Source organism: Columba livia, chromosome 2 (genome assembly GCF_036013475.1).
Source record: "Columba livia isolate bColLiv1 breed racing homer chromosome 2, bColLiv1.pat.W.v2, whole genome shotgun sequence".
NCBI lineage: Eukaryota > Metazoa > Chordata > Aves > Columbiformes > Columbidae > Columba > Columba livia.
This window is the reverse complement of record NC_088603.1, coordinates 138,906,755-138,932,205: the sequence shown is the minus strand read 5'-3', so window position 1 is coordinate 138,932,205 and position 25,451 is coordinate 138,906,755. Positions and strand designations below refer to the sequence as shown.

General features: G+C 41.7%; 1 protein-coding gene and 1 long non-coding RNA gene across 2 annotated transcripts in view; one reads left to right on the top strand and one right to left on the bottom strand.

Annotated features, from left to right (window-relative positions):
* LAPTM4B (lysosomal protein transmembrane 4 beta) overlaps positions 1-25,451 on the bottom strand; it is a 60,950-nt gene that overhangs the window by 31,212 nt on the left and 4,287 nt on the right. The window contains 3 exon segments of the mRNA XM_065054066.1: positions 4,089-4,211; positions 4,830-4,903; positions 11,991-12,102. Coding sequence (XP_064910138.1) covers positions 4,089-4,211; positions 4,830-4,903; positions 11,991-12,102 — 309 coding nt within the window.
* LOC135578676 (uncharacterized) lies at positions 1,422-24,776 on the top strand. The gene is made up of 3 exons (XR_010470680.1): positions 1,422-1,541; positions 23,069-23,112; positions 24,692-24,776. It is a non-coding gene; the product is annotated as an uncharacterized LOC135578676 (long non-coding RNA).

The following is a 25,451-nucleotide window of genomic DNA, read 5'->3' as shown; positions in this document are numbered from 1 at the left end:
GGGATTTAAGTGGCACACCCGTGAGCAACTGGGTATTAAAAGGCGACAAAGTTTCCAAAGACACTTGTGCCTCTGAAAGAAGGAGCCAGTACAGGCTAACATTACCAAACAGGCTGTGAACACAATGTTCTGTATTTTACAATTGCAACACTGTCAGCTAGGGCTCTGCCTAGTCTATTGATAGGTACCTATTTATCATCTTGCTAAAAGTACGTGGAAGGTTTCATAGTAGCTTGCATCGCATCACTGATAGACTGAAATCTGACAGAAGGGCACCAAAGTAAATAGATAACGTAATTCCAGATGTTAGCATAGGGAAGTATAAATGGTTAAAAACACCTTAGAGCAAGAAAAAAATGTTATTTTGAGACTGCCAAATATGTTCCATTACCTAATGCATACCTTCTCCAGATATTCAATAATGGAGTTGAAGAATTATTGGGATTTTTCATTTCCCTTATGGAGCTGCGCTCCCTAAAATGTCATTCCCCAAATTCAGAGCAGTTTTAGAAGACCAAAAACTGTAACAATGCCAGGAAGAAACACAACACTTGCTTTCTGCCTACCTTGGCAGACCTCTGCAAAGGTAGTGAGGGCAAGATGATTCTAAGGCTTATTTATAAATCATCAGGAGGGATCACACCCAACTGGCATGACTCAGGTGTCACCTATGGGGACAAGGGTATTTACTGCAGTCTTGTTCTAAATGCAGTGTTTGAGATTACAATCCTATCTACCATGAGTATTATTACAGGGTAGGGAAACAAGTCCATGGGTACTGCTTAACAATATTTGAGTGCTAGCGCTGCATTGATGGCAATACTACTAAAAAAACTGAAAATCTTGGGTTTAGTTTAATCTCATTTTGTGTCTGAGCATCTGATACCAGTGGATGTGAGCTTCACCTCTCCCTTTCACTCTTGCTCACTCAGAGAGAGTGTGTTTGCTCTGAGCCAAATCCAAGATGCTTTTGCCAACTGATGTAGCCCTTCCACGTAAGGGTACAAGGGGTTCCTGCTGAGCCACTTGAGCTTGGGACCGCAGCTAAGACACGAGAGGCTTAAACAGCTTCAAAGTGGATGCAGAACAGCTTTGAAATAACTTCAAAATGTTGTTGAACAGGTGACATTAACTGTACAAAATTAATCACGGCTCTTGGTATTTTTGGCCAATCACTAATCTCCACTGTGAATGACGAAATAGAAATGACTCCTTGTTTCTAAATGAACTTAACTTGGACTAGCTTTTAAATATATATTATCATTATGCCTCTCATCTAATTTAATCAGCCTTTTAACACCTCATTATTCTGCATACGAAAACTCTAAGAGCAACACCTCTCGGTCTCCTTTTTTGGTAAATGAATCAGGAAAAGCTGATTGTCTCTCATCATACTACAATGTATCCAGCTTTTATGTAGTTTTTGGAGGAACTTTTCTGCATGTTTTTGACTTCTAAGCATTGTTCTTTACAACCAGACACCATAGACAGATGAAGCCTCTGTCACCAGAGATGGGAAGTCTCTCCATTACTATTCATTGGTGAGGTTTTTGTTGTTGCTATTGTTTGGGTTGTTTGTTGTTTTGATTGGGGGTGGAGGTGTGTGTGTTTGTTTGTTTGTACAGCAAAAAAAAATGTGACTCTTATTTTGGCACTTAGTTCCCTAGATGGCTTATGGGATCACTGCATCCCAGGTACGGCTGCTGTACTGTATGCCCTGTATTCCTCATGTTTTTACATTTCTTTGCATTTAGCAATGTGGCACACATTAATGACTGAACTCAGGTTCTCAGCCAGTCTAGCTCACTCTGATTAATGGCTTCATCCTTAGTGTTATTTACTTCTTCATTAATCTCTGTGTTAGGCATGGGTTTTATTAGAAGTGATTTTGCTGGGAAATGTCACAAGTGCTGCCTCTCGGAAATGTAGAGATGTGCTCACTTTGGATGATGCAGGGAGAGGGTCTTTCAGAGGATTCTACAGAACAGCTAGATTAGGCTCAGGCTCACAACCTCCCTCCAGACAGTGAGCCTGGATAAGCTCTCCCAAGGCTGACGTTAGGCTTGTGAATGGCCTCTTGGGTACCAGGGTTATTAATGGGAGTCAGGAAGAGCATGAAATCTACTGCTGATTCCTGGAGAGCTTCCTTTACCAAAAATAGAAACTCATTGGCAGATGGTTGGCTTGACCACTACCCTTCGCAGTCTGCCAGCTAACCTCTCCTAATCCATTTGATACATCCTTTATCGATCTAGTGCTTTGTTGTTGCTCTGATTATCATGCTGGGAAGTCAAATGTCTCATGGAAGTCTATTATGTCCTTGCCCATCTTTATTGACGAAGCCAGTAATCTTGTCAGTGAAAGAAAATGAGTCTGCCTCCAGGACTGATATTCCGTGAAACCGTACTGACAGTCATTAATCATATTCCTCTAGTCTAATCCTTTATCAATTGACTCTCCTCTCAGCCCTTCTGTCATTATTCTGCTTGGTAGCAATGTCAGGCTAATCAGCCTATAATTATCCTGGAAATCCCCCTTGACCTTTTGAGTACTGACAGTTTAGCACTCCTGAAGTCTTGCAGCATTTCATTAGCAGTCAAGAAAATTATTTACAACAGCAAGACAAAGATGTGTGCAACCAGAGGTTTTAATGCTCCACAGCAGCAACACAACTCACAAAGTGCTCTGCTGCACCATTCCAAATACTTTCCAAGGCCTGCTCCTTGTATTTCTGCCATGGAGGGGCTTATTTTTTTATGTGCACGAATGACAGTGACATTTTAGCAGACACTTTGAGAGAATCAGCTGCTCTTTGCCCTTCTGTTGGGCTGGCTACAGACGTAGCACCAGGTTTTCAGCAGAAGAGCAGGGGGTTTTTGTGTACAGCTCCCAGCCTACTCCTCTGCCCCTCACATTCTCACAGTGCCCAAGATGGAGTAAAACCTGTTTACGACTCATGCTGTGGGAAGATGGGGCAGTTCTTGCATCCCACAGAGGCTTACGCTGCCACAAGAGCAGGGCTGGCCCCATTGCAGAAGCCCGTGGCTGCAGGTGGAGGATGGGCAGGAGGGCTCAGCCAGCGGCAGTGCCAGCTTCAAGCACTCGCTAAGCTATGGCCTTAATTAGCTCTTTTCCACTTGTATCTTGAGAACCTTTTGAATTATTAGTCTGGTCCTGTTCCAGTGTACCATCAGCTGTGAATGCAGGAGGGTGTTACATTCGGCAAAAGATAACAGGCCCCTGACGCATCCCAGCTCCTGCTGACTTGACACGTTGCTTCTTCCCACAGATTTGTGTGGCTACTTATCTGCCTGCTGTTTCTCATTACTTTTTATTTATACTGCCCTAGCTAGTTTTCCATCCACATAACAAAGTTTACAGCCAAACTAATCTGTATTCAAGTGCTCAGGGCAGATTTTCAGAGACAGCAGAAATGTTGGCTTCTCCAGAGCTCTGCATCTCCACCTGAACACTGACAGACATGGCACATTATCCTGTGGTGGGACTGAGCCTGGTGGGCTTTTGTCTTTACTTTAGGTGGTTTCAGTCAGATCTTGTAAGCTTATTCAATACTGGTTGTGGATGTTTGGCTAAAGTAGCCTATGGCAAGAAGGGAGCCTCTAATTGTCCCTAAGACAGAATAAAAAAAAAATTTCTAGCAAAAATAAACCTACATTGAATCAAACTCCTGCCTAATGAAACCCATCAAGTAAAGTAGAAGAAGCAACAAAACATCCTTGAAATAGCACCAAAAATAAGCCACTGGATATGAACACAATAATTCTGAATCCAAAAGCAATTACCTACTACCCATGCATTGCAATATGAGTCTCCTTCTAAATGAAGTGGTGCTGAGTTTCCACAACACTGCGAAACTCCAGAGCTCTGCACAAGTATTGTATATAAGTTAATAGCATGACCTTGCAAGGAGGTTGAATACAGACTAGCAAGGACTGAGAAGACTTTTCAAGGACTGCACAGGAAGTCAACAAGAAAACATTGGTGGGAAATACAGGACAAACAGTGCACCTTGCACAGCTTTTTTCCCCCCAAAGCTCCCAAAGGCTTGTGAACATCAAATGACTTACCAGCTGGCGGAGGTAGTCCTGAATTGTGCTGGGATAGACGAGGACACTGATGGCAACCAACGTGTTGAGAGCAAAGTCAAAGATCTGGTAACAGAAGAAAGGGATGATCCAAGCCGCATGTTGCTAAAAGGAAACACAAGGTCATCAGCCACAAGCTAAAATGGAAGAATATATGTCTTCCTGCACTAAAATCTAATGAATACTTGACAGAATACAGTGTTACATTTCATGAAGCCATAGGAGAAAATAACTTGTTAAATCAGCTAAAAGAAGTATGACTTTCAGCCAAAACAGTTGGCCAAGCCAGTTTGGCTGCTGAACTGCAGTAGTATGTGCAGTATGATTCCCACAACTCATTATACTGGGACATTTAAAAACCACATAACACTTTCCCGCCCCCTCATTAATGGCATTAATATTAGGACAAACCACAGACTTGGTTGGTGAATGGGAAAAAAATTCCCTTAACTTTGGTAGGAATAAGATTCAGTTCTCTGAATTCACAGTTTGCCCAGAGCTTACGTGTATTTGAAACTGCAGACAGTCAACACCAGTCGGCAGCCTTCCTGCCTGCAACGTGGGGCCCTGGCATAACACTGATCTACACAAGCAGTTCTGCTTGTCTCTAATGCTTTTTTTCTCTCAGTTTTCAGCTAAACAACTAAACAATAGATTGTTAGAAAGTAATTTTCTTAATTTTGTTTCTACAGAGTTATATCTTCACTGAACATAATAAATTACCTTGTATGCACCATACGTAGCCATTGCACAGATCAGAATCATAAGAAGAGAAATTGCTGTGGCAATGCACATATCTGGAAGAGAAACACATCAAAACGATTGCAGACAAATTCAGAGCTTGATTTGGTTATTTTGCCATCTGCCTTGTGCAGAGCATCACGAAGGGCAGAGTGGGATGTGAGGTGGAGATGGGGTAGACGCATCATTCAGCCATTGCTGGAGGAAATCTCTGGCTCTTCTGGGAAACCTCCTAAATATGAAAAGCACAGACAGTGATAACACTGCACAAGCCTCTGCAGCACCTATGAGGCTGTGGAGATCCCATGAATGGTTTAATTTCTCTGAGGATTTAAAAACATCAGGAGAAGACTTAACTAGAAGACTATTTTGCTGGTGATGACATCTTTAGTTTAAAAGCGTCTGCTTTTCTGCCCTACAGGTTGTTTTAGCACTGACAGCTTCTGTATAACATTGCTCACATATCTCCAAAAACTTTGGAAAAGGAGAAATTAATTTTTAAAAGCAAAACTGGCAGGTAGAGGCATCTTAGAGCAGAAATAACATATTAGAAATTTTTATTTCAACCAAGAATACTGCAGAGATATACAGTTTATTAATGAAGATGTGCAACTGTCAAGAAAGGTGAGCTAGTAAAGGAAGGAGAATATTCTTTAAGGTTTTGATAGGAGTAATTACAGAACTCTTCATATTTTTCTTCTATTACCACTCAGCTTCCAATTAACTTTTCATTAGTTTTAAGAAGTTCCTAAGCCACAAAAAGCTGAAAGGAGATCCTGGGAGAAAAAAAAAAAATACATACGTTTGGTCTTTGCCTACATGCCTCCTTTGGTAGTATCACAGGATACGAGAAGCGTATTTCTGAACCCAACCTATAGTGAATTTGGGAGTTCAAGTGAACATTGCTACTTCTTTTCCAAGGCTAAGCCAGTGCCCCAAGAGGAGAGAGGATGTGATGTGTATAGAACGTGTTTAGAGGACCCAGCTCTGTGGCTGTGAGCTATCTGCTGTTCACATTGCTGCCACCAGGTGCCTGCCTTGGTGAGACATTTGGTGGCACTGAGACACAAATACATGGCAGAGTTCAGGCTGTTCACTACCCATCACTGCTTGACTTTGGAGGCATTCAAAGTGTGAAAACGCCTCCATTTGATCACAGAGTTGCCACAATATATAACTGCAGCACATGATGAGGAGCATCCTGAAGCAAGGGACAGTTCTTCCAGCCCCTTCACTGCATCAAAGTGAGGTTCAGAGCAGGTGCCCTGGAGCCCGCATCAAAGTCCCTGAAAGTTCCTGAGCTGGTAGCTGTGGATAGGTCTCATGTAATGCTACCAAGCAACAGTGCCAGTTCTCCCAGGTCACAGCTGAGGAGGTAGGACAGACACTAAGTCTTGTCTGTAATTTTTTCCAGCCTACCAGTCTGATTATCCGTGTAGAAGACAAAGGACTCAGTCTTTCACCCTCCTCTGGCTGAGGGAACACAAACTTTGCACTAGTGCAGAGCTCTTGCCAGCACTACTCCAGATTTCTGCTGGCCCTTGATGCTGACGGGAATCTGAGACTTGTGAAGCTGGCCAAAAAATGAGCAAGAGGAGTTTGTCGCTGGCTGGTGAGGATGTCTATGGAAAGTGCTAATGTACATTGGGGTACAGGCTCCCTGAAAACCGTGCCTACCAACAGCAGGATTAAGGATTTAGGAGTGCAGGTCTCCCCTTTCCAGGACGCTGCCGGTGTCCTGGATTTCAGGACACTTGCTCTCTCACTCTTGCCCCTGAATTTTGCCCTTGTGATTGCATAGGGACTCAAATGCAACAGAAGAAGCCCTATTACCAGCTACTTCTTAATTTAGAGGATGGGACCCCTCTCCTGGGCACTTGGAGGAGCACATTTAAACCACTGTAGTATGTTGAGGGCCTGGAGACCAGTTGTCTGGAGATCAGACAGTGCAAATGCTTGAATGTCTGGAGACCAGACAGTGCAAATGCTTGAATCTTTTTCATATTGTCCAAATAAGCAAGTCTGACCCAGGAAAGGCAGCAGCGCTCAGCACTGAGGTTAGCTGCACCCCTTCTCTCACTGCTTCCTACCTAGTGGTTTTACACAGGTCAGCTTGTGATGCTTGGAAATGCCATCAGGAAGCAGCTGGGCTTCCTGCCTGTAATTCAGAAGGGGATGCCATCTCAGTCCATCCCAAATTGCTCTCCATCCCAAATTGCTCTTCAGAGGCACCTACTTCACTTACTTGACTGTGCAGAGAATCTGGACATCCAGCACAGGTATCCAAGCTGCATTGCCACGGCCAGTCTCCAGTTTTTTAGGAGCTGTAAGGCTGTGCTCTGCATGCTAGACGTGATAAAAATTCTGCCCTCAAGAGGAAGAAGAACCCACAAAACTACTCCATACTAATAAAAAGTACTGCAGCCTCTCCAGCCACTCTTATTTGTGTGGTCTTTTACTGTAGTTGCCCACATACATCCTGTGAAAATGCTTTTGAATAGAACACATACAATCAAGGTGATGAAAGAAAAGAAGTGAAAACAGCTGCCTATAGCCACTAACTTCAATTGAACCTCTTCTAAAAGAGGCTTTTTGGATCAATATTTTATTTTAACTATCAATTTGAAGACACTGCTCACGTATTTATTGTGTCCGTTCTCAATCCCAGTCACCTATTCGCTACATCCAAGGGGAAGCTGCTGTCATTTTCACCTGCAGCAGAGGCAGCAGTTACAAGCATTGCTTTGCTCATGACCACTACAGTACTAGTTCAGAGCCAGAGCCTAGGGAACTGCGATAAACTTGACGTTGAAGCTCTGGTCTGACACATTCCTGACACTTGTCTCCAGTGTCTCTATAGCTGTGCTCTGCCGTGCCAAGTCCTAGTTGGCTCAAGCTGGTTCTTTCTCATTTAAAGCTTCATTGGGGTTTTTGAGCTGTGTCGGCTTCAATTAATGAGAATGAAACTAGATACGTAGCACATTAAACAAGAAGCTAACAGGGCTGTGTGGATATTTTTCCAGTCACGTGTGTACTTTATGTGGCTAGAAGGGCTGTACTTGGTCTACTGAAGTGGTTATACAGATTATTGTCCTAGGCAGCTTTTTGAGTTTTCTGCTTGGTTTTAAAGAAACCAGTTTAATTTTTTTATCTTCTTACTCCTTGCAGTGAGATCCTACCTTCCTGCTGCAATGGGGAGAAGATGCTGGTGGGGCTGGGCAGAGCTCCTGCCAGGAGGTGCTTGCTGGCACAGCAAGCTCCGCAGCTGGAACTCCCCATTGCCCATCTCACAAGCTTTTCCTTGCCATCCCCTCTCCTCTAGCAGAGAAGGCTGGTGGCAGGTGCTGAGGGGAGAGGGAAGAGCAGCCAGTTCAGCCAGTCCCTGAGCCAGGACCTGTGTAGAGTCATGGAGACCTCAGACCCTCCAGCTCATCAGCTGCCCCAGCCCTGGAGCTAATCGCTGGCTCATGGCTCCGACAGAAGGGGCCAGAAAGCTGCCGATCAGCAAACTACAATCCTCAGGCAGTTTTGCCCACCCTCCTGGCCTTACTTATCAAGCAGTCTGGCCTCCTTACTACCAGCTAAGGATTGCTGCCTGGCTCTCTCCTCCAAGCTGCCTGTGTGAGCTCAGTGCCTCCACTGCTGGCCATCATGCAGCCTCCTGGGGTGCAACCCATGTGGTGGAGGCATTTTCTCCCCACCAAAGGAGATGGGCCAATGAGAAGGAAAGAGCTTTCTGTACCTTTGAGCCCAGATCCTTTGCTCCAGAGGATAAGGCTACAGGGAAAGTTGTAGCCCTGAATGTGCTGCACCAAGGCAAGGATCTATTTTTTTCCCCTCCCTGTGAAATGGGGCTCATGCTACATGGGTTTTGATGATGGGATGGGGCAGGAAGGGTATGTGCTCTCCCACTTCCCTTTACCCCAAAACAGAAGTCCAAGCCTGCTGTTTGTGGGTTTCTTTATTAACATTTTTCTATTTGAATTAATCTTTTTTAGCCCTGGATGCATGTTACGTTTGGCAGAGAGACCACCACATTACCCCGTCCTGCTCTGAGACCTCTGCTTATCTCAGCCACCCATCCCAAAGCAGGGACATAGGTGGATTTTGACTTGAGTTGCTGATGCTGGTGTCAAAGTCCCCCTCGTCTTCTATACAGCACACACAGGATTCCAGTCCTAGTTGTGGCTTATGAAATATCACATGCATCTGGGACACTCTGAAGGCAGTGAATAAATCCAAGCAACACTCACTGCTTGTTCGGGCTGTTGACATGGCCGGACTGTGGCCTGTGTGCCTGGAGAAGCAGAGCAGGAGGCTCAGGTGAAACCCTCTGGGAAGTCAAAATGATTTATAAGGCTTTTCCAGCTCCTGCCCAGAGATTATTAGCCTCTTAACAGCAGCAGTATTACATGGGGCAGCTCACACATTTCTAATTTTTCCTAGTCCAGCTTCTAGTCCCTAAAATCCCTCATGCCCTAAGGAAATAATAAAAAGAAAGATGAGACTAAATGGGCTCAGCTGAATATCCAGCACAGGAGGAAGCCCAGCGTTTTCCCCTGCTCCCAGATGTATGTCTTGAAGAGTCAGCCAAACCACACACGCTGGTGTCTTCCAGTACATCCATCTGCCGCATGGCAAGCCTTGGCAGACTTTTTTCCCCCTTGTTTCCTTTTCTAGAATAGAAGGGGAAAGCTATAACCTACAGGGTTTTTTTCTAAGTGCTTAGGTAAATCCTTTCTCTGCTTAATCAAACAGGCATTTTGGAGCCTCTGGTAATACCCTGGGAACCACGCTAAATCCTGAAATTAAGGCTGAGCAGCAATTTGCAGAAGAATTGATGCTGCATAGGCATTTTCAAGCAGTTTGCACTATCCTGGCTCTGGCTCTGCACGTGGCAGGACTTTTTCCCACAGCTAGAACAGAAAATCAAAAATTCTCCATAAACTGGGCCTGAGCACATCCAGAAACAAATAAGAACACAAATATTGGGGGAATCCTGGTTTCCTGGAAGTCAAGGGAAATCTGTCATTAACTTCAGGTTAGTCATAATTCTACTACTGTGACTCAGCTGATCAGTTTATTTCCAGCTGATATTTTCAGATCTTGTATGAAGGAGACTATATGAGGAGGGAGGGAAAAGGTGTGACAGTTTTACATGCAAACTTCATGACTGCACATTTTTGTTTGCTATCAATATAAACATCAAAAGTAGTAATGGGAAAAATGGCTACTAATATTTCCACCATTATTATTTGTCAACACAAGTACATGCAAACAACAACTTTAGGACCTTCATTAGAATAAAAATTGATGCATCTTCCTGTATTTTATACACATGGTTTCACATCAAAGCATCTCAGCATCTACAGCTAACCTGGGAAACATTTCTTCAAAAAAGACAAAAGTAGGACAAGAGAAGAGCACGTGGAAGTTTGTCTGATGCTTTATGTCATAAGAAAACATTTCCTCAGATTTGAACAAATATAGTCATACTTCAAGAAAAAAAAGAAAAAAAAAAAGTTCTCTCCTGCTAGCTATTTCCAATAACTCTAAAAGCCAGTGGCTTGATTCAGCTGCCTTTACTCAGTAAGGCATTAAACCAGAGGGACTCAAAGAGTGAAAGGAGACATTAATTCAAATGTTCATTCGTAATTTAACTGCTTGTGAAATGTTCCCTTTATCGAATAGAAATGAGGTCACTTGGCGCACATGCCATTCTTTTACAGTCTTGCAGGGTTTACTTCAGAAGCCTTGATAAAAAAATACAGAAAATACAATTTTCAAGTGTAGATGGAAATCCCCAACGTACTTGATCTGACAGCTATTGCATTACAAAACAGAATTACTGTTTTAAAGCCTTGGGCACTGGCAAGCCTCTGATGTCGGCTATATAAAACCACACTGACAGACAGTCATTACCAAGGTTAATCTCTGAGAATTAGGACAAGGCAGTCAGTTTTAATATGTCAGAATCAGCTGGGAGCCCATCTGTATCTACTATGGTCCTTACTTTCTTAAATCCAGTTATATAAAAAGGACTTTTAGTTGAAAGTTGTAGGTGGTTTTTCAATGAAGACACAATAAAGTAGCAATTGCCCCTTATTATTAATTAAATGTAGGCCCTCAAGGTGTATTTGCACTACAGAACTTGTGGAAATAAGCATCTCTTAACTGATACCCACACCATGGATGCACCTGTTTTGCTTACATGTGAGGTTATTCCTTTTCCTACTGATCTTTCTACTGACTTCAGTAGGAATGGTGAAAGGACACGGAGCATTTTGCTGTAGATAAGTGTGATTCTGAGCAGCAAGACACCAGTGTAACTAGTAGGAGATCTTGTTTCAGATTACAACAGTCTTGTGAAAAGAAATTAAAATAATCAGACATTTTAATCAAAACCACTTTGAAGCAAAAGTTTTCTAGATACAACTTAAACAGTTAAAGTAGATCAAGAAATCAAACATAATCAAAAAATCTGAAACATTCTTGGAAGAAAGAAACATTTGCAAAGGATAGAAGGTTTTTGCAGGAGATATAAATGGCCTGGCTCACCCTTCCCTGAAACTGTATTGAAGATTTATTATCATGCCTTTTAGTGAGAGAAAGAAGCAGCATTATGTTATCATTAACACACCTATGACTATACAGTTAATTGTATATTTGCATCTATCACAACAGGTCATACCATGTGTATTTGGGGGCGCGCATAAATATGTACAACACAAATGAACACATTCAATGAGTTACATAAACAGCAGTGAGGGTTCTCACGCATGTGCAAGCACTGTGGGACATGGTGTTGGGAGATGCAGAGGGTCCACATCCCCCTGCACCTTGCAAAATCCTCCTGGGACTTTCAGCATCATGCTCAGGGATAACATCTCCATGTCAAGGGTTGACTCTGCCTCTGCCAAGGCAGGACACAGCAGAGCAGATGGATTACTAACAGGTAACAGATGAAGTCACTAATCAGTAACCAGTTTGAGCTGTGCCATGAATACACCTTTCATAATAAAAAGGCATCTGTAAGATACTAAGGTGAAGCAATAATCAAAGAACAGTAATTACTGAAATGATGGGACAGTTACATAAACACTGGAGCAATGAGCGTTAGTTATTTCAACAGTTTCTACTTACTGGCATCATCCATAAATTCAAATTCACCCCCTAATTCAGCACTCGTTAGGTGGTACTGGTCAGGATCGGTCAGGGCGCTCAGTAGAATCAGTAATACCACCGAATTGATAATCTACAGAGAGAAAAAAAAAGGAAAAGGGTCAGACTGAAAGTAATCAGTGAAAAACCTCTGGGCAGGATATTCCCACCACAGTCCGTGCCAACTATAACAGAGGCTGTTTTCTAACTGTACAACTGTAGTATTTAGCTAACACTACAATTAGTTTCTTTGGGTTTGTGTAAAGACAACCTATTTCTTCCTCAGGTGGCAGCAAGAAAATGAAATACGGATTACCTCTTTTCATTCCAACTCTCTCCCACATCATCAGACAAGTTATTATTGCTCTTTCAAATTACAAAACATGTTAGTACATCCACTTCAGTTTGTTCTGCTGCAAGAACTAAAATCAATTTAAACCAATCCTTTTGAGATTATTACAAATGAGTGCTGCGGTCAAGGATTATTAGCATTGCAGAGCTGGAACTGGGGACAGGCCCTCTAAAATTGCTAGATGATCAAAGAGGAGCTGATTCGCTGGAAGAGGCTGAATTTTAAGAGGCCGTGAATGACAAGCTGATACACGTGAGCTGCTAAAGCAAGGGGCATTGAGGGGATGGGAGTAGGTGGCAACGTGATCCCAATGTCTGATGCACATGTTCCTGTGTCATATGGCACAGAGAGACATTTATGTACACTAAGGCTTTGACTATGAAATGCAATAAGTGACTTAAATGCAAGAATATAGCGTTGAGTGATTCAGCAGAAGCGGATTGTCAGGTATCAGCTACGAGAGGAATGCAGAAGTAGCCAAGATTTATATTTTCAAACAAATCTGAACAAAATGCTCATATCACTGTGAAGTGAAGAGGGCTAATTGCAGAAAAGAAGATTGCTCAGCATGAAATAACATAGCCTGACTAAAGATATTTCTACAGAACTAGGAAGATAACTGATAAAGAGGGAAATGGAGAAAAGAAAGCTGATAATAAGAGTATGCTGGGAAAACGTGGATTTTATTGCTTTGGTTCTCACTTCGAAGTCATCCTAATCTTATCGCAGGTTACTAACAGCAACAAAAAGGTGTAGGAACACGGGATATAATAAGACATGAACAGTCTAGCAAGTTCATTGGGTAAGATAAATACTTTCTGACAGGCAAATTACATCAAGTTTAGCTGATACCAGATCTATTAGCAATGATTCTTGAAAAACTGTTGAGAATAGACTGAGTTCACAAAATGGAAAGAGCAAGAGTTTACAAGCATTCCTTTACAAAGTAGGAAGGCCATATAAAGAATTTCTGGCTAGACTGTGAGATTTAGAATAAAATAAACCCAGGAACAGATAATCAAATTTTCTCCCCATTTCAGATTTGCACAGACATAATCAACAACCACTACAGACTTGTCAAGGACAAACTGTAATTAATCAATCTTATTTTCCTTCACTGACAGGCTAAGAGGCCTTGTAGAGAGGGCAAAAGCAGTACGTATTACCTCTTCACTCTTAGCAAGACTTTTGACATTATGAGGTTTTCATAAATGAGCCAGGAAAACTTGATTCAGTTGAGAGTGTAGGAAGGTGAGTGCACAAACAGCTGGATAGTTGTAACAAAAGAATAGTTGTCAAGGATTCACAACCAGCATGGAAAACGTATTGGTTTGGGTTTTCAGCATCACTGAAAGATTTGGTATTTCAGGCAACTTGTGACTTGTATCCTTCTAAAGAAGGATTTGTAGACAAGGGCAAGCCATAGGCACTTCAGGAGACAAGATTAAAAATGTTTTGACCAACTATGGCAGAATTCAGACAACAGAGCACAGTTCAGTACAAACAAGCATAGATGTTGTAGGGAAATAGGAAATTAGGATTTTAGGCCTATATCAGTGTTATAAGCTGTGCTGCTAAGGCTGAAAGTCTCAGCTTGTCCCCTGTATAGCCCTTACCCAGAACCATGAGTGTGGTTACCTTATGCTTGCTTTGTACCCTTAGTTAAGACATTGATAAGTGCTATTCTTAGGGTTGCTGATTTCCTTGCTAGACTGATGAACTATGGATAACAAATGAGACAGGCAGAACTTCAAAAGAAGCTAGCCCTGCGACCTGATGACCTTTCGTTCGGTACTTGCCGCAATGGAACAAGAAAGAAGAAGTGGAACCCGCAGACCACTGGGATGGAAGGAACCTGAGGACATCGACAGTGATAGACAGTGATAAATTTTGCTTAGTTGCATAATACCTGTTAGAACCCTGTATAATGACTAGCTGTATTGCTGTATGATTGTCACTCTCTGAGGAGGTGACCCAACGCTGCTGTTCCTGCGAATCTTATACAGTAAATACTGCTCAGAGTAACCCACAAGAGTTCGAGTCTCTCGCCACCCACCTACTACTACCTTTTTCAATAGAACTTCACATTTGTGACAAAACTGCAGAAGAATGAAGAGAAACAACTGAGTAGGTAACAGCTCTTAAAAAGGACTCTGGGTATGACAAGGATAAACTGAACACGACTCAGTGCCACCCCCTGAGTTCCTCCGTGCAGCAGCACAGTGGTGGGCAGCACTGCAGGAACCTGGGTAATAGACACACAAGTCATCCTCCCACTCATCCTCCACAGGGCCTCTCCTGTTCGAAGCCCTTCTCAACCGTACCAAGAAAAACCCCAGGGAGGATCCTGCAACAGAACAGGGGATGTTCAGACATCTGGAAAATGTGGCTGACCAGGACAAAAATGGAGTTTAGTGAGGAGAAGGTGGAGGGAGAGGTCTCAGTCTTCTATAAGCAGAAAGGTGAGGAAAAGAAGGAGACAAAAGATTTTTCTCCAGATCTACTGGGAGATGAGTAAAGTAAAAGATTTAAATTACAGCAAAAGGAAATATAGGTTGGGCAGCTTGCTGAACAATAAGAATGATCAAACAGCACAAGAGATTGTCTGGAGGGGTTTGAGATCTTCATTACAGCGTATTTTCATAGAACAGTTAAATAGCCTTGTATTGGGAGTGCTGTAGCCATAGATGCTCTTGCCTTGACTTTGAAGACAGGTGACTCAAGATTCAAAGTTATGTTCTGTAAATCCTTTTAATTTAAAAAATTACATATAACTTATTGTTACAAACCACTTCTTGCTTTATACTCTTTTCTGGAAAGTTAGACGACATATGCTAGTAATAGATATATGTTACTTAAGAAGAGTACTCAAAATAACCAAGCAATCAGAAGCTATAAACATATATAGTGTTGCTATTTTAAGGGCAGACAAATTTAATCTTCCATACAGATATAGTCAGGAAGATTCATAAAATACCAACCTAGGCACTCTACTTTCTCCATATGGATACGTCCAGATTCAGATTATGTGTTTGTCAGCATTGCCTTTAAGTCTCTGTATAAGACAGAGATTGTGCTTGCCTGATCTGAAGTCTGCTGCGGTCAGTAGGAATCTCTCTAATGCTCTTTAGTGCATCACTTTTCTGTTCTATCAGGTTGTTCTCTTGAGATTCTCATAATCTCTGAGCACCTTCCAACTGTGCTGTCAGCAGCAGAAGTGAAATCCACCACATGTTTATTTGCTCACCCTCTCTCTGAGAAGAAATGTGTGCACAGTTGGGTGTATTGTATTTGTTAGGGTTTTTATCTTGTTTTGAAAGTGATGTGACTGTTGAATTTTGAAAAATGCTTTAACGCATAAATTTAATGTGCCTAAGAACTTATTGATGTAGCATCTTCCAAGGACACATAATCAAGGACAAGAGCATTAAGTGATTCCCTGTTGCTACATGTAGTTGGCACGAGACTTGAAATCTCTGTTCTAGGAAAAAGATTTTTCTGCTCTCTCAACAGGACAAAGATTTCCTTCATTCCTTACATTCCTCCAGCAACAAATAATGTAACAATTAACAATGCTTATAAAGCATTTTCATTATTCGAAGTTTCAGTAAGTACCTAGGCCCTATACTTTCCCAGTGAGACACCGTCCTGCTTTTGTGAATGGAGACACAGAAACGTGTTCATGCAGCAGGGTGGTGTTCAGCAGTAAGAATAAATTGCACAATTTTCCACTATCAAGTCAGAACTGTGGCCACTGGGTCCTGCTGCTGGTTACAGCCACCATGCTACCCAGAGTTATAGGGGAGCAGCCCTGGGAGCACTAACAGGTCTTACTGGCCCTGGTCAGCTCCTCCCCCGACCGCAGCCCATGGCCCAGGTCTCCATTTCAGCTCAGGCTGGGGCCATCACCCCACCCGTGTGTCACCACAGGGTGCCAGTCTCCAGCCATGCTTCCTGGGTGGACTCCTTGAATGCATGTTGCAGCTCGTCTACAGTTGTGTCCCTGGTCACATCCCCTTTTGCTCCTGGTTTGGCTCCCTCGATGGCCCCTGGCCCTGGTTTATTATCTGCCCCGTTACCAGCCCAGAGTTCTGCACCTGGGCTCAGCACCTCCAGGATGGTGCCCAGAGTAGTCTAATAAGGGACTAGACAGAGATCTCACAGAAAGTCCTAGAAATGCCCAACTGTCCTCTTATCCTCATTCAGAAATAAAACAATAATTTAAAACATCCCCAAATCTTGCTTCTCTGGCAAGCAGGTGGAATACATCCAGCTTCTTGTCAATGTAGAGGAAAATAACTCTGCTTTGCAGAGACCTCAGAGTATGTCATGAAAAGGGAAAAACAGGACATATTATGGAGGATTCAGCTAGTCCAAATATTGGAGCATTACTTGGATTTTCTGATCTGGGCTTACAAAACAGCTTCAGATTTGGGTAGAAGATATTTTAAACAGCAACAACTGCATGAGAGAAGGTGCATGCAGGCACTAGGGAGAAAGGCAAGAACGTGCTGAGAACAGGACTGGCATCGCCAGCTGCTGCTGCTGCTTCCATCTGTACTGTGATAAAGAGCCAGCAGCTTATGTGTGATGTGAGGCAGCTCTGCTAGAGGGAACGTGCAGTGTTTAGGATGCAAGGAAGCAACAGCAGACAGCATCCAGCATTTAGAAACTGTATAATGCACTAACATTTCAGACCTCTGCCACCAATGAGTGTGCTGTCTTCTTTTCCATATCATTTGTTCCAGAGATCAGCAGTGAACTGTGGTGACCCATGGAGATAAAATGCAGGGGAGGGAAGGTGTCAGGAATCACTGTATCAACAGGTGATGAGAAAATGAGTACCACCGTAATTTCAGACCCTTCACAGATGTGCAGCTGCACCATATCTATCCCAGCTTACGTGAAATAAAATTAGCTCCAGTAGCTCCTAAGAGCATGCCATTAACATAGGTCTTTTTGCTGATCCCTAAGACGAGCAGAGAAATGCTCAAGCCAGTGACTTCTATAGATGTCCATAAATACGAAAAGATGTGTCAGTGCTTACAATGGCATAATTTGTCCCTGCCTCCTCCAGCTTACAGTTAAGAACTGAAATAAATGCTCTAATAAATGAGTTTAGAAGAGGAAATATTAAGCTTACTTTAACTCGACACACTGTATCAAAAGTACATCAATGTTTCTGTTGCAGTCCACAGGGTGCCCCCTACAAACATTCTACTACAGTTCTCCCAAGACTTCCCAGTGTAGGGAAGAGAGTTCCTTATATTTATGGGAAAAAGTAAGAAAACTCCCTAGCTTTATTCATATTGAGGGTTCAATTTATAACTGAATCCATGAATGTAACTGTCTGGATGCTGTCTATGCGGTGAAATATGTATGTACACTGTTAAGTCTGGGTCTGTTTTCAGCCTCACTGAACTAAAGAGAGATTCACTTAAGCACACTACTTAAATCTCTGAACTGGTGGAGCACTAATTCACCTCCTGTGCTCCCTGACAGGGTTCTAGGGAGCTGGTTTAATGACAGTGAACAACCCAGTAACATTTGAGTATAAAACCCCCATACTCCTAGATAAGGGGAGAAAACTAAAAGAACTGTAAAGATAAACTTTGCTTTTATGATATAGAAAATAATGAAAAAAGATTTAATGAAAAACACTGTCATTATGGGTTAACCCCCAATTTTCTGTAGTCTATATTTTTGAATTAGCTAGTCACCAAAAACATTGCTGTAGTTTACTCTACAGTCCTGTATCTGAGAGCTACCAGATGAAAACAGAGATGATGTTTCTGAACAAAAATGGTTGTGACTGAGCATTAAATAACAGCAGATTTCTCTGAGAACTTTGGACAGTGAGCCATCTGGGGGTGCTGCTGACCAAGGCTCCTAAACCTTGGCCAGGTTTCTAACTAGCACACACAATTCTGGCATATTAAAAGCCAAACCAAAACTAAAACACACACAAAAAACCCACCACCACGACAACAACAAAAACCAACCAACCAACCAAACCCCATAAAACTTACAGGGTTTAATTTGTTGCCTTCTATATTATTGAAGCATTATTGATATTATTGAAGCAAATCACCAATGACATTAATTTTACTAGAAAGAATTCCTAAGTATTTTTAATAAAACTGAAGAGAGTCTCAAACAAAACCCCATGCCCTCCATCCCCCTTCAAAAAAACTCAAGATAAGTTTATGACTCTGGGTGTTCATTCTTATAGAAACAAAACTGTAATCTTAAAATATTTTGCTCCTTGAAACAAATTTAACAACAGAAGTTTGTAAACATTTTAGAATACTTGGATATTTGAAGTCAGTACTACTGTTAGAAAAAGTAAGAATGCATGAAAAACATATACTTAAGTCAACATCCTTAATTGTCACTGTCTACTTTTGCCTTTCCATTCAGCATGCTTTGTTTCATGGAAAGGGTTGTCAGGCACTGGAACAGGCTGCTCAGGGAAGTGGTTGAATCACCATCCCTGGAGGTGTTTATAAAAGACATGTAGATGTGTTACTTAGGGACATGGGTAGTGGTGGACTCAGCAATGATAGGTTGAAGTTCTTTTCCAATGTAAATGATTCTATGATTCTATGTTCTTTGCATTTTTCTTGCTTTTTTCTTCCAGCATTGAAGACATTAATAAAAGCAATAACAATTTAATTCATCAAGAGGACAGAAGAACCCTACAAAAGGGGAGGGGGGGAAATCAAATCAGGGTTTAATGCAGCAGTTCAGTGTTGATTTGCACTATCTGGGGCACCTTTCCCAAAATTCTTTGTTAGCACTGATGATAGTTAATGTTTATGATGTATTGTTGAGTATAAGAAGCTTTTTCTGCCTGTTCTCTCTCCCTGCTAGACACAGTATATATATATATGTGTATATATTTATTTATTTACTTACTTACTTACTTACTTATTCTGAATTCTGATTAAAGAGGTAACAAAGAGGCAATTTAGAAGTAAAGTTTTTACAACTGTCAGACTGCCACAGACAATGTGAGAAGGAATTAGGTGTTCCCCCCGTGTGCCCAAGTTTCTTTACAGATCTCATGGTAGCAGTTCAGTCCCCTTCTCCATCAGGGTACCCAGGACCCAGGAGCTACATCTGAGCACACATCCTTGAGTGGCTTGAACTCCTAGGAAAGGCAGAGAAAGAGAATCCTGGCTGTCAGAGTAGATACCTCTCATTCTTTTTTTCCACTGTGCAAGTCTTCTGCCTTGTGCTAATGAAAATGTTTGAGCTCTCCAGTGCTAGGGAACAAGCTGCAGATGTGTTAGTTATACACAAAATAATGAATGGTCCAAGGAAGGAAACTCATCCACACTGGAATCATAGAATGTCCTGAGTTGGAAAGGACCCACAAGGAACATCGAGTCCAACTCCTGTCCCTGCATATCACAACCCCACAGTTCACACCATGTGTCTGAGGCTGTTGTCCAATCTCTTCTTGAACACTGTCAGGCTCACCCAATGAAACATAGCAGTCTGAAGGGAAACAGAATGATGGCTACATAGAGCTGGGTTAAAGGAAATCCTTCACCCCTTTCATGAGTGAAAGTCATTACCAGCCATTATTACTGAAGCCAAAAGGTTGGAGGAATACAGAAAAGGATGAGCTGTTCATTCACGTGCTTGGTCATATTACAAAGCATCTTAAAAACAGAATATAAGCCTTTGTGCTTCAGGTTGTTGCCCAAACTTAAACTAATAGTAGAATTAAAAAAAAAAAAAAAATCTTCTCTGCACAGATTTTTCCTTCTTACCTCCCTGTGTAGTTTCTCAAAATGTATGTTTCTGGCTGTTATATGAAATACTGCACTGAAATAGGGAGAGCATTAGTCAGATCAAAAGTAGCAATTAAATTTTTATGTCCTTTAATCTGGAGAAGACAGGGCAAAGCCTGTAATTCTTGATGCTTATTTTTCCAGATTACTCGTGAGAAATCAAAGAATGATCCAAGCAGGCTCAGACTAGCATTTTACAGAGTGCATATTATAGAGAGCACATAATAAAAAACTGTGCAAAATATTTTAATTGCTTTATATTATAATGACACTAAGCATTGAAATTCAAAGGCTACGTTGATTAAATTGATATAGAAAGTCCAGCATAATTTATCAGCACTCTTCTATACAAATGATTCAACTACTGCCTATTGCCAGCCTTTTAATGGTCCTAAAACTAAAACCACAAGAGGTCTGTTACTAATGAAATATGGTAATCACTAAATTTATAAAGGAAAAATTAGATGGATAGACTGTGCAGGATGCACACTGGAGGTTTCTGCTTCCCTAGAGATAGAGTTTAATTTGTTATATACTTAATCTTAGTCCTGTCAGGTTTAAGGAAAGAGGATATTTGTATGTAAATAAGTTGGTGGTTTCTTTGTTACTTTTACATTGTATTTAAAGGAAGTTGAAACTGTTTCTGAGCAAGGTCTTGAAAATTATTACTGAGGTCTTCTGCCCAGCCTTGGGAAATAAAATCATAACGTTGCCAGAGCAACTCACAATTTCTACTAAAGCACATCTCGGTTCAGGATGCTGGGGAGAGATAGCAAAAAATTGGTATGCATCAAAATCTTATTAGAAAAAGAGTTGTTCAACTGGTCAGTTGGGATATGTCTTTGACTACAGAAATTAATTTTCGAGTTGTGCAGGTGACTCTTAAAGGTTGAGGGCAGACCTGTGAGAGACTCGTTATTGATGTGATTTATGGCAGCTCCCAGGCGTCAGAACCTTAGTGTGGACCTCTGACAGAGGATGGGACAGCGCAGCTGTAACAGAGCAGCTAAGTACCTGGGCTGGACTGACCAAGGCAGCTGGCCCCGGCCAGCAGCTCACATGTCTCACCCACACCAGCCCATGATGCTGTCCGTGCTCAGACGGACTTCTAGTCACTGCACTGGTGAGACGAGTGTGCCCCAGCTTTTGACAGCAAGCCACATATGTCCACTTAATTTAAACAAACAAACAAATAAATAAATAAATGATAATGAAAACCCACACCAAACGTTCGATCGACTATTCTTATGTAGTCCCCACAGGCAACATCTGCAGATGCCATGCAAGGGACCAGGGCTGTCAGTAGTAAACTGCATCTTTGCACCACTCTGCAACCCAGGGCAGTTACTTAGCTATGCAAGGAAGAAGTGGGCATAGCAAAAAAGGATGGTATGGTACAGATAATTATTGAAATAGTAAACAACATGATCACATGCATCTGATCTACCTGGGCACAGCTGCTTCACATGTGGAAAATGCACCTCTACAAGGTGAAAATTTCCCACAAACCTGTGTTTCTGCCAAAAGCATTCGTCCTGTCTTTTTGAAGTAGATTAATATATCTCCTGACAGAACAAGACCCTGCTCAGCACAAGCCAGGAATGAAATTAAAAACAGCCACAGTACTTTAAAAAGCTCTCTAAAGGCAGAGGACCAGGATGAGGGTAGTCAGGGCTGACTGCAGACATCTGAAAGAGAGCAGACCCACGGAGGTCCAGGAACAGTGCGTTAGGCTCAAATCCAGATTATTTCCTCTGTGATGCCTTCCTGGCATATTCACTACCTTAGATTGACCAGAGGCACTCCCTTGCACCTTTAGTAGTGAGCGTGTGTTTTCTCTTCCTACTCTACTGTTTGGAAATTTGAGGCTTTAAACCTCCAGCCCAGATGCAGAACAGCACAGAAACTCCCCTGCACATTTTCACTTTAAATTTACAGAGTTTTACAGTCAAACCATGAGCCTCACAATAAAGCCAGAGAAGAAGAAAGCAATCAAGGAAATTAATTCCTGGCTATTTTGCAACATCCGTTCCATATGTCCAGGAATATATAAGACTAATTGCATTTTCACTGACGTCAGTCTAATCAACCATCAGTTTACGAAGCTTAATGTGTTCTCTTCTGGCTCACTAGAAGATACATATTAACCTTCAACAGAACTTCTAAACACATTTTACTTGATTAATGTAATACCTCCTCTCCTTTTTATAAATACATTCATGATTTTTGTATAAAAAACCCAAATGTAATTATATCATACTGGACTTTTAATGGGTTTCTTACCTTTGACAAGCATTTATGTAAACTTTGCTCCTCTAACAACCAACTATCTGTTTTCCCACTGGAGGAAGACAACAGTTCCTTGTAATCTCAGAGAATTTATTATCCAGTTGAAGGCATTACTAAGAAAAAAAAAGGTATTCTATGAAGTTTTGTATTTTCTGAATTGATAACTCTGTTGATAAGAAGAGACAACTACGTCATTATCCTGGAGAACTGTTGCAGATTATCAGTTATGACTACAATGATTCATACAGTCTGTGAAAAATCCTACTGTAGTATTTGGGAATATAAGAAAATATGCGTATTTAAGGGCATTAGAGCCTAAAGGCATTTTTAGAAAATTATTGTGCTGTGTTACAGACTAATAAACAATTTAGTAAACACATGGACTGTCCAAAAGATGCTTATAAGAAATTTTAGCCCTCTAATGACTTTAAAAGTTGTTAAAACAAAATCATCAATAAACACACGGATGTATGACAGAGTTTGGGGAGGACTGACAAAACGCTGTTTCTGCTCCTCTCTGCAACACAGCGAACACACAAACCTGGCTATTTTCACTCAGAACAGAAAGCACAGGTGACTTGGGATATGGTGTACTGATTTATCCATCTTTTGTTCAGATCATCTTTCTGGCCTGCTCATGGATTGATTCTGTCACCCAGAGGTGAGTGATTACAGCCTTTGCAAGCTGTCTTATTGATTGCGTGATTTAAATTCATCACATATGGTACTTCATTTTGTAATTTAACTGAAAAGTTAATTGGAATAAGGAAGTGGGATAAGGTCCTGCACTGCAGAAACCAGCCTGAGTTTATGCATGGTGGGAGGAGTTCTTTAAGGTGTTCTCCCGAAGCCATTCTCAAAGCAATTACCTGTTATGTTATTTAATACTGTCTCTCTAGAGAAGTTACAATCAGAATGTAGTTATCGACAAGGTCCTTCAGACAAGACACATTTTGTTCATACTAATGATCATTTCTGGCCTTTATTCTTAGCTCTATCATGTCTAAAATGCACACATATGTCTTCAGTTTCTTAAGAAAATACCACACAGGCCTTGAGTAGATATTTGCGTGCAGGATCTCTCATTTATTTCCCACTGGTCCTGAAGAAGATAATGAAAAGGATGCGAACCACTCCAAGAGCAAATACCCTGAACCTCCTCTGATTCCAGTCTCAGTAGAATATTCAACCTGTGCATCAATCATACAGGGAAGCCTTTGAAAGTACAGTCCATATTTTTTTTTTTATTCATAATGAAGTCCAAGTTTTCTCTCCACTCTCCTTAAGAGCAAGTATATGTACAGGAAATGTCCAATGAGTTACTTGAAAAAGTTACTGTTTTTTTCAAGATCTCAGCTTTCATTTTATGACAGGAAGCACAGACAATAGAAAAGCTAATGATAATTTTATAGATACAGCACTTGGGACATAAATACTGCAGCCATTTCCACTACAAGAATTGGAATTCTCACGTCATTTCAGATTGTATCACAACTCCTTCACCTGCCAGTGGAGAAATCTCACCTGCTGCCGACACTACATCTCCTACCAAGGGACAGAAATTAGCTATGTCGTTGACACCATCCAGCTCTTCCTCCTGAACATACTGTCCAGGTCTGGGCCACAAAGGGGCAATTACCTGGTGGACTCCTAGCGAGCCCCATTCTGCAAGACTTCTTTCCCCAGTGCCGCCAGCATTGAACTAGTAGTGGAGATGGTAAAGGCAGAAGTGCCTGCAGGGTGACCCAGCCCAACATCCCAGCTGTATCATGCTGCCACGACACAGGCAGCAACATCCTTGGCTAATATGAAGAAATAGAGCCTTCAATGAGCTGCCTGATGTACTATGACCATTCATATATAGATAAAGTTGGAGATCCTTTATTTGTTAGCCAATTTCATTCCATATAAAAACAAAGCAAGCTGATTTTCTAAGTAAAACACAAAGCCTCATACTTTTGTTCATCCAAATTCCCACAACCTTGTGTTGGGATTGCAAAGTTTCCAATACCCTGTAATATCAGGCTTTCTAATGTTGCAGTTTCCCCCCTTTCACAGCTTCAGGGTTTTTTTTCAGTTTTCAAAATCTCGCAACTCTCACATGTTTGAAGATAATTAATAACATAATCTTTTCTTAGAATTTCTTTTATTTTCCCTGAAAGGGCCTTTTCATCATCTTCAAGGGACCCACACTTACAATCCCTTGCTGATGTGGGTCTCAAACAGTGTTATGTTTGCAGGAGTTACAGAGCACCTTGGAAGGACCTCCCTGTAGGTATATTTTGTTTACGTGCGCAGTCAGTGCCGAACTCCATTCCCTGCCAAGTAAGCCAAGATTTCAGTAATCTTCTAACTGGTATTTAAGCATATTGTGATACATGCTGTTTTGCACGGGGCTTGGAAAAGACAAGAAAATAAGTGTGGCTCAGTTGTAAAATATATACCTTGATTCTCTTTTTGACCTTAGGTCAAGTGCACTCTACTGATCTCAGAAGGGTGTTCAGTCTATAAATCAATGAGCCCATAGCAACCAGGGTTTTCCTTTCAGTATAAAAAGACCACTACCAGTACATGTTTTATCCATATGGATTCAATCCTTTTATTAAAAAATGACTGGGATGCAGGCAGAAATTATGCATTTTTGCAACTGTATATTCAGAAAAGTCTGGAACTGAAATGGCACGACTAGCAATTCATGCTGATCTTTCCACAAAGAGCAGCTCAAACCTTGAAGCCACCCTGGTTAAAAACTTCGCCTTGCTCTGTTTATGTTCTTACTGCACGTCCTTCAGCCGCACAACCTGATAACTCCCGGTTACGAAAGGTTCTCGGTATTCCGTGTGTTTTTGTTTTCAGCCCCTCTCTGCTGGGCCCCGGGGAGCAGTGGGGGGCAGGGCGGTGCTGCGGGCAGATCGGCAGCGCTGGACAGCTCTGCAGTACCGGGGGAACCGGGGAAAGGAGCAGTGCCCAGGGCACTGCTGCAGTGGCGCAGGTAGCAAG